This window comes from Spinacia oleracea, chromosome 1, assembly GCF_020520425.1.
Source record: "Spinacia oleracea cultivar Varoflay chromosome 1, BTI_SOV_V1, whole genome shotgun sequence".
In the NCBI taxonomy this organism is placed as follows: Eukaryota; Viridiplantae; Streptophyta; class Magnoliopsida; order Caryophyllales; family Amaranthaceae; genus Spinacia; species Spinacia oleracea.
In genome coordinates, this window is record NC_079487.1 from 129,538,409 (window position 1) to 129,548,222 (window position 9,814).

At 30.8% G+C, this 9,814-nt stretch overlaps 1 protein-coding gene and 1 long non-coding RNA gene across 2 annotated transcripts; one reads left to right on the plus strand and one right to left on the minus strand.

Annotated features, from left to right (window-relative positions):
- The first annotated feature begins 2,964 nt into the window (after positions 1-2,964).
- On the plus strand, positions 2,965-5,023 carry LOC130466216 (uncharacterized). The gene is made up of 2 exons (XR_008926226.1): positions 2,965-3,083; positions 4,732-5,023. It is a non-coding gene; the product is annotated as an uncharacterized lncRNA (long non-coding RNA).
- Positions 5,024-8,182: 3,159 nt separating this feature from the next.
- On the minus strand, positions 8,183-9,192 carry LOC110802341 (auxin-induced in root cultures protein 12). Its single transcript, XM_022007797.2, has one exon. The coding sequence runs from the start codon at positions 9,083-9,085 to the stop codon at positions 8,354-8,356; it is 732 nt and encodes a 243-aa protein (XP_021863489.2). The 5' UTR covers positions 9,086-9,192; the 3' UTR covers positions 8,183-8,353.
- Positions 9,193-9,814: the final 622 nt, after the last annotated feature.

Sequence of the window (9,814 nt, forward strand, 5' to 3'; positions counted from 1 at the left end):
TAAAGTAATTTCAAAAAACAAACAAAACAAGGAATATATATTTCCTCCGTTCCGGAAATATCGCACCGTGGTTGACTTTTACTCTTTTAACCATTACTTTGGCTCTTAATATCTCTAATCGTGTGCAAGTAAAAATAATAAAATATTAATATTTAGAAAACATTTATCGATACGAATCTAACATGATCCCACATGACTAAAATTTCATTACGTACGAATCATAAAAAATGGGCAAAGTCATAGTGGAAATAGTGTAACAAAAATAGTGCGATATTTCCGGAACGGAGGGAGTATAATTCATTTTGAAGTCGTCGCACTGAAATGCATTTGTGGTCACTTTGTTCAATTACAAAGTCAGCTTATTCACCAAAGTAAAGCAAAAGCCACACCACAAACTTTTGCGAACAATTCGGCGCCTAATTAATTTATCCCATATTTCAGGTGTAGCATGTGCTTTTTATAACGTTATGCCCTTAATTAATTTGTAAACAAATAAATTAATACAACGAGCACGGACAATTGATCTAATCACCTACGTCATGCTCTATCCCATGACTATGTCACCGCAAAAGTGCAAAACTACTAAACTACCTACTCGAATTGGGGAGCAAATAACCAACTATGCTCAATCAATCTGAAATAGACGAGGGCGGCGTGTCCTATATCATATATGTTTTTACAAAAATATATCATCCTATTAAACGACAAAATAGGGATAATACAAACATTAAAACAGGTGACATTTTAAAAAAACGGATGCCTTTTGGAAAAATGGATGCCATTTTTGAAAACATATGCCATTTTTTAAAAAACGGATGCCATTTTCCAAAATTTTTAATTTTGTCATTTAACATTTGTCTTTAGCCTATTTTGTCGTTTAGTAGCGTGATATATTTTTGTAAAAACATATCTGAGATGGATTTATACTTCCTCGAAATAGATTGAGTACACAAAAAAACTAGTACGTGCTACGTCCACGTGTTTCACAATCGACCGTTACATTTTTTTTCAAGTAGGTAAAAAAAAGGACCTTAATAAATCATAACTTAATCTAAAGTTAGTCTATGTAGGTTAACGTTTGAACTACTCTGATCCCAAGTATATTAAAGTTGATGGAGCTCGACCTCCAAAGTTAATTTCCCAACGACTCTACCAAATCAACTTACGTTAGTTTATATTTATTGCTCAGTGCCTCAGTTATCCCATACACATATGCATGTACGTAAGAATTTGTAGTATCATTATCAATTAAAATGCATATTGCGAAAGAAGTTTTTAAGTGCAAAACAAATTGGCGATGGGCCGGGTATCAAATGATTGTATCATGTTCCTTGATCAATTGATTGATATTGTTTCAACGTGGTATTAGGGGACCAATCCTATTGTTCACACATTATAAAAATATACAATACTTTCCCGAATAGTTAGGCATGTGATCATTTTTACTGGATTTCTAGTCTACCTAACCTACGCTTTTTATTTATTGCCATCCTAACTTATAAACACCATAATTAGATTTTTTTTTTCTGTGAACACTAGCTGAAAATCTGAAATAGCTAAAGATGAAATTGAAAAATCAGATGAAACTGAAAAGATGGTATTTTGTTAATATCTGATCCGTAAAATATCACATGTAAGAGTCTCACATTGATAAAAGATGAGAGGGTTAATCACTTTAGTAAAAGGAAAAGAAAATATAAAGGCATCAAGGGGTTTCGCCTTCGACTTAACAAAACTAATAGTAGGCTACTCCCTTATTACCATATGATTTTAAGGTAGAACCTCATTTGGTCTTGTTAAGTGGACTAAAACTGATAAGGTAGATGTTTTGCTTTAAGGTTTTGATTCTTTTCAAATATTTGTTTTAAATTACAAATTAAAAAGGCAGACTACATGGTACTTTTAGGACTTTAAATTAGATTTAAGGTGCTTGTCAAACCGTTCAAGTCATTTGAAGTGACTTAAATTTTAGCGCCTTATCATTTAAAATGAATGAAATTTCTTGTCAAACAGAGTTTAGTTACACATTTATTCTTGTATTTGCATACGAAGTCTAATTGAATATTCCTTTCCACCAAAAAACAAAAAAGACTTTTCCTATCCTTTTAGAAAAACAAAATTGAACTTTCCTTACCTTCAAAAAAAAAAAATTGAACTTTCCTGGTCACAAACTCACAATGGTTGTAACCTAAACTACAAGACTACGAGGGGACGGTCCATTGCAATTTGCAAGCACCGTAAAGGGAAATACTCCCTCCGTATTTATTTAAGAGATACACTTGATCAGGCACGGGTATTAAGAAGAAGAATTGAATGAAATAAAGTAATAAAACAAGTGGGGTTGGTTAGATATTTTAATAGGTAAAATAAGTGGGGACCATGTCATTTTAGGAGGTGGGGGGTTGAGAGTGGGGTGTAGATAGATTATTTAATTAGATGGTGGGGTTGATAAGTTACTAAAAATGGCAAGTGTATCTCTTAAATAAATACAGCCATAAAAGACAAGTGTATCCCTTAAATAAATACAGAGGGAGTATTTGTTAGCCATAAGTTACGGAAGAAAATTTAGGCAGTCATCTTATATTTACACTAATATAAACCTGGTCCACGCTAACTTAGCGTGGACCAGGGCAACAAAGTAATTTGTATGGGCAATATGTGTAACTGTCATGTGACAGTTATTTTGTGATTTTAAATAGTAACTATATGCGTATTACAGTAACTATGTGTTTTAAAGAGTTACTATGTGTTTTGTAGAGTTTCAATGCGATTTGTGCTAGTCTAGTTTATATACGTTTTAAACTTTTTTATTTTTCAAAATTTCAGATCTACATTCTGTTCATTTCTCTTTCATTTATCTCTCTTCATTTTCTCTCTATGCTTTTCAAAATTTAGCCCAAATTTCTAGGTTTTGTTCGATTTTCTTCGTAATTATCTTATAATTCTTATAATTGAATCTATTAGATGAGGAAAAATTGGAGGAAGTAGTAGATCAAGAAGGAGGTTCGTCGTTGCCGAAATCGAATCGAAGAATTTGCGCTCGTCTACAAATCTTCGCAAGAATTTTTAGAGATCGCATCTCGGTTTGTTGTTTTTTTACAGAATTTTAAGTCTATTTTTATTTAAAATTGAAAATATTTGTTGTTTTGGAGAAATTAATGTTTGTGTTTACCGAAATATCGTTTTCACTTCGCGAATTCGATCAGTGACTTCACGATTTTAAATAGTAACTATATGAGTAATACAATAACTATATGGATTAAAGAGGTACTATGTAATTTTAATGGTTACTATATGTGTATAATAGTTACTATATTATTTTAATGGTTACTATATGTGTAAAATAGTTACTATATGTGTACAATAGTTATTATTTTGTTGAGTGATTTGAAATGTTTGTTGTTTTGTTGAAATTAGGGTTAGTGTTTCACATAGTTAGTATATAAATGATATAGTCACCTTTAATTTATGTTGCGAAATAGTGTTTTTAATAGTCACTGGAATGTTCGTTGTGTTTATGTTAGTAGTAGTTTTTAGAGTAACTATATTTTTTTAAAAAGTTACTATAACTTTAAAATAATAACTATATATGTGTTTAAAATAGTTACTATATTTTTTAGAAAGTTATTATAAGTTTAAAACAGTAACTATGTGTTTAAGATAGTTATTATGTTATGAACAGTTTATAGTGACTTTTTGATAAATAAAAGTTACTATACGATTACATTATGTACTATGTTATTTAGAGTATGTTTTTGTCCGCTTCATAGATATAGTTACTATATGATTATAATGGTTACTATATGTGTACAATATATAGTTACTATATTATAATAATAGTCACTATATGGTTTATATAGTTACTATATATTTGAAATAGGTACTATGTTTATTTTATCATGATTTGTTACCATATGTTTATTTTCTTCAATAGTTACTATATTATTTATATAGTAATTATATGTTTGAAATATGTATTATGTTTATTTTATCATGATTTGTTACCATATGTTTATTTTCTTCAATAGTTATTGTATGATTTATGTAGTTATTATATGTTTGAAATAGGTACTATGTCAGTTTATTATGTTATGTGCATGTTTTTTATGTTTATTCTACATTTTTAGTGATGTACTTCGTAGTTACTATATTATGGATCGAGTTACTATATTATTATCACACCACCTATGTCTACAACTTTGTGACTAAATGACCATCAATGATATTTATAGGTACTATATCTTGTATTATAGTAACTATATGTTTGGTATAGTTTTTTATGTATATTATAATGTTATTTTTATGTTGTTTGTTTTCCTCTATGTTATTAGTATAAGAGTTACTATGTTATGCTCACAATAACTATATGATCATAACAATAACTATATCTGCAACTCTGCTCATATATGACTATCATTAATATTAAGAGATACTATATCATGTATAATAGTAACTATATATTTTTAATAGTTACTATGTTATCATTTTGTTCTTTTTATGTTTTTTTTGTCTCTATGTTATTAGTAATAAGAGTGACTATATTATTATGACAGTAACTATATGACTACAACAATAACTATATTTGCATTTCTGCGAATATCTTACCATCATTAATTCTAAGAGTTACTGTAAGATGCATAATAGAAACTATATGTTTTACATAGTTACTATGTCATTTTTTCACACTTAAATGTTAAATTATTAACTTAGTTTATATATCTATTAATTCAGAAATACAAAGATGATCATCTAGAATTGAATTCGTGCAAAGAATAACTTCTGCAAGGAAAACAAAAGCAGGATCGAAGAAGAAGAAGAAAATTCTGACAACAATGAAAACCAAGGACGTGGTAAAGGAAGGAGAGGACCCGGGCGTGGAAGGAGAGGACGTGCTACTATATTTTTGAAAGAGTTAATAGTAACTATAGAATAGAAAGAGTTACTATATGATATAGAAGAGTAACTATTTCTGTACGATAAATATTTACTATATGATATAAAGCAGTCAATATCTTTGTGTATACATTATTAAGTAATTGAATTCTTATCAAAATGACATCAAAAAGTTATTGTATGACTATTAGAGTAATTATACTACATACAAGTACAACTATATCAACTTAACAGTTACTATATGATCTTTGCAGTAACTATGTCGCATATATTAATAATTATATTGTTAAAATTTACTGTATGACTAGTAGAGTAACTATATTGCATATAAGTAAACTATATAAACGTAAGAGTTACTATATAGGCCGCGAATTTTTTGGTTCACATTGCTTGTCCATGTCATCTTTAAAAGCTGTAAAATACCTAAAATATCCTGGTCCACACTAATAGTAGCGTGGACCTGGTCCATGCAAGTGGAATTGGTCATCTTAAGGTATTGTGAAAAATATTACTCCGTACTTATCCATAAAATTCCACCACTTTTCGTATTTTCAAACATTTTTGATAGGTAATATCTCACACGGCTCAAGTCAATACTCTAACTCTCTGAGAGCGGTTTGTGGGTTATACTATTCTCAACATTTTTTGATACAATACTAATTGGATATGGGAAGTTTAAACTGTTACCTCTCGTACACAAACACTATTTTTTAATCACTAGGTCAATATCTCATTAGTAAATTATTGTCAATATTGTTATTATCATGTTTGACATTTCTTATGTATAAAGGTATTTTAAATATCCGTTTTCATGAAGAAAAAAAATCAATTATTAATCACCACATGTTATAACCTTTTAACTTGTACGTAATACAAATACAACCTTTACACAATCTCTTACGGACGAGGGATGAAAATTAATTACTCGTAGAGTCGTAGTTGCGTGTCATTGATATTTTGAGCTTTTAGTGCGAGACGCCTACACCAATCTTGTGGAATTCCACATTCCTGTCAATTTCGCAATAAAATATAAACTTAATTTCCCAATGACTTGTGAGTTGCGAGGTATTGAAATCATGAATAATACTTCCTCCGTTTCAGAAAGTTCTTTACGCTTTGGAAAATGTGTCCAAATTATAAAAACTTTGACCGTAAATTTTCACCATTATATACATCAAAACATTACATGTAAGATCTTGTTAGATTGGTGTCGAGATGTATTTTCAGAATATCAAATTTTTATAATTTTTTCACATATGAAATTGGATATATTAGTAGTTAAATATTGCATTAGAATCCGTGCAAATAGTAACTGTAAAGATCTTTTTGAAACGAAGGTAGTACGTACTTAAACTTTCCTCTAATTATATGCACTTCATGCAAACACATGTGCTTATAATTCGTTTATCTTACGTCTTGACTTTTATCAAGTTAATTAGTTAATCATTTTTAAGTAGTTAATGGTTTTTATGGTGTCCATAAATTTTTTTTTTTTTTTTCTATGTTAGCACCCGGTTCACCTTTAGGTCTAATTAGGATTCGGGGCGAATTCTGGGTGGATAGATTCTGATCCCCTCCAAATTATTGTTACGGGGGATCGAACACGAGTTCTCCCTACCAAGTTCAGCCCCAATCACCACTGAACCAACATGTAATTGGTTATGGAGTTGGAGTCCATAAATTGACTGTTATCAATTAATCCGTAGTTCACAAGGCTACCCTGTTTAGCGCATGAAAATGAGAAGTTTAACAAATTCCATTTTATAACTCGTCATAAAAAATACACAAATTATTATTTACAAAGGGTGTACAATAAATATTGTACATCTAAGTAAAAGTTAACACAAAATGCTTAAAAGTTAAGCTTATATAGGTAAAAGTTATTAATTTTTTAGTGATAAGTTTTTTTCATTTTAGTAAAACTTATTTCTTCAAAATCACTAATAATGTATAAAATTAATCATTTAAAACCTTTAATATGTTTTCTATCAACTACTTTTTTACTAATATAAAAGTTAATCAAAACTAGATTAAAGTTCCAAAAAAATAGGTAAAAGTTATCTTGGTGTACAATAAATTTATTGTAAACCTTACGCGCGCAAGACCTTTTGTAAAAAATAATGTCTATTTTTTTTTGGCCCATTCAAAATTTTCTAGGAAGTGGAGTATTAATTTACGGATATACAAGAAAAATACCACGTATGACATTTTATTATATCAACAATCAAATAGAATGTTTCACTTTTGGAGTGCTTACTTTCCTAATACGGAGTACTACATAATTATTAAAATCGTGTACAGCCATAGACTCGTAATTACAAACGGATGAGAGTAATATTGTAATTTATTTCTAAACAGAAGTAGTTAAATTTGATACGAGCTAGTATACGTATTCTATCAATGTGTTCTCGAAGAACAATAATAGAAGCATTTGGATTTCTCATGTGGAACAGTCTCTTTTTCTCCGTATAATTTGCAACGATTTTATAATACATTGCACTTGTTGTAACAATTAATGCGGAAAATGTACGTACTTTACAGACATCCACCAATTATTAATCATAGTTTTAGATCTAATCATTCCTTGTTAATTTAATTACAAAGACACTATATTATTATTATTATTATTATTATTATTATTATTATTATTATGATTATATACAATAATAGAATTTCGAGCTCATTATGATCTTACGACTAACATATATTCAAAATCTCAAATCGAACATCATAATTCAAAACTCCTTGCACACACAAGGTTTACAATAAATCTATTGTATATTGAATAACTTTTATCCATGTTTTTGTGATTTTTACGGGTTTTACCCTGTTTTGTAACTTTTAACATGTTTTGATATGATTAACTTTTATAATTTTTGTTGTCATAAAAAAAACTTTTATAATACGTACGTAGTAGATAAACATTTTAAAGGATTAAATCTACAATATAGTGAAAAAATTTATCACTAAAAAATAGTAACTTCTAAGCATTCTGAATTAACTTTTACTCCGATTTTAGATATTCATTATACATGCACCACATTTAAATAAAAATCTGTGATCACAATTTAATTTACAGTTAGAAGAAGTAAGTGTATCTTCCACAATCTTTTTCTTTCTCCTCCTTTGGAAATTGGGACAACAACAATGACAACAAACAAGGGAAACGTCCTAATAAGCTACATTATGCCTTTCTTTTTTTTAACTAACATTTCGCCTTTTGATAGTTGCCTAATTATCTCTATCTTGATTACCTGGGTCATATCAGATATGGCATAAAGAGATCAAATTTTGGAAGAGAAACAAAAAAATTGTTACACAATGCCTTAAAATGGGGGGAAGAAGTAAAAATCACCAATCCCCTAATAAAACGACATTCTAAAAATTGTATAGTTTTACCCAAATTGAAAATGTGTAAAATAAATGAGGAATTAGATTACAAAATATTGAACCGTTATTTTTAAACAAACAAGGAAACTACAATAGCCCCCAACGCCAAAACTCCTGAAACTAGTCTTTCCCCTGCACCAGTCCCCGGTGCCGGAGCCGAAGTGTCGGTTTTCGCAGACGAAGAACCCGACGGCGAATCAGCAGGAGATCCAGCACTGTTACTGCTACTGCTACTGCTACCTGTTAAGCTAAGCTTTTTCTTGGCAGCCAAATTAGCTTGATCAAATGCATGCTTTCCTACAGTCCCAGCAACCATAGGGCCCACCTGCCACACCTGGCTTACCGCCATCTTACCATGTGGTATAACCCACGTGGCAAATATGGTGATCGCACCGGAGGATTCCTCGCCGGAGATGGAACTCACGTTGTAAGAAATGGGGCCCTTGTTGATTTCATGGTAGCCCTTGAGGTCATACGTTTCCACGGTAATTGGACCCGGGGGTTTTCCCTTGTGGGCCACGAGTGCTTGGGCACCGGCCATACCGGTGTCTGTTGGGTTCAAGGCCCATGCAACCCAGCCATCGGGTGTCGGGGGCGAGGCGGTGAAGGCCATGGAGAGGGAGGATGTTGAGGCGTCGTAAGTCCAGTGGAGGACTGCGCTGAGGGCGGGGAGATCATCGCAATTTTCGAAGGTTTTGTTGGTGGAGAATTTAGTGGATTCGCAGGTGGATTGGGAGAATGTAGGGTGGATGAGGAGAGAAAAGAGGGAAAGTGAGAAAAGAATGTAAAGAGAAGAAGACATTTTGTGAATGAAAATTAAGGTTTGTGTTTTTGGGAAAGGGGAGTTGGAAATGTGTAGGAGAGGGGTTTAAATAGAAGAAAAGAATGTTAGGTAAATTAGTTGATTTCATATGATTAATTACAATCTAAAAGGATTGACTTTAAATAAGATAAGCAAATTATGGGATTTTTGCTTAATTTAGAGGGATGATTAGATTTTTTGTTCATTTTTGCAAGGATGGTCCGTAAAACTTGGGAACTTTGAGCAAAGAAAATAGCAATAGGAAGGATTTAGTTTATTGTTGAAAGACAACTAATGCGATTCATAAAGTTCTTTATATGTGTTTTTTCACGGTGTCCAATGTTCATATTTTTCCATTAATATATTTTATTACATACAATATAATATAATTAGAAAATATACTTGGATATAAAATCTAACAAGTTTCACATTATATATACAGGGTAAGTAACTGAATTTAGTTAATCGCTCTATCAATTTGTAGTCAGAGAAAGAGTCCTTATTTCGTAGTGTAGTTAGGACGTTTTATTAAGTTAAATCAAGTTCGGCTGAAAAAGAATGTTTGGTGAAAGTCTAAGACCGTCTGTTTTCGGCTCCTTCCAATGGGGGGACCAAAAATTAGACTCCCTTTATTATACTTCGTATTAATAAAATAAGGTTCTTTCAGTTTAGGAAACAAAATGTTGATAATTAGTTTTTTTTAAAAAAGTTTATCGAATTAAATTATAG

Excerpts from the sequence above, each read along its gene's own strand:
- LOC110802341 (XM_022007797.2), bottom strand. The coding sequence starts at position 9,085 with ATGTCTTCTTCTCTTTACATTCTTTTCTCACTTTCCCTCTTTTCTCTC.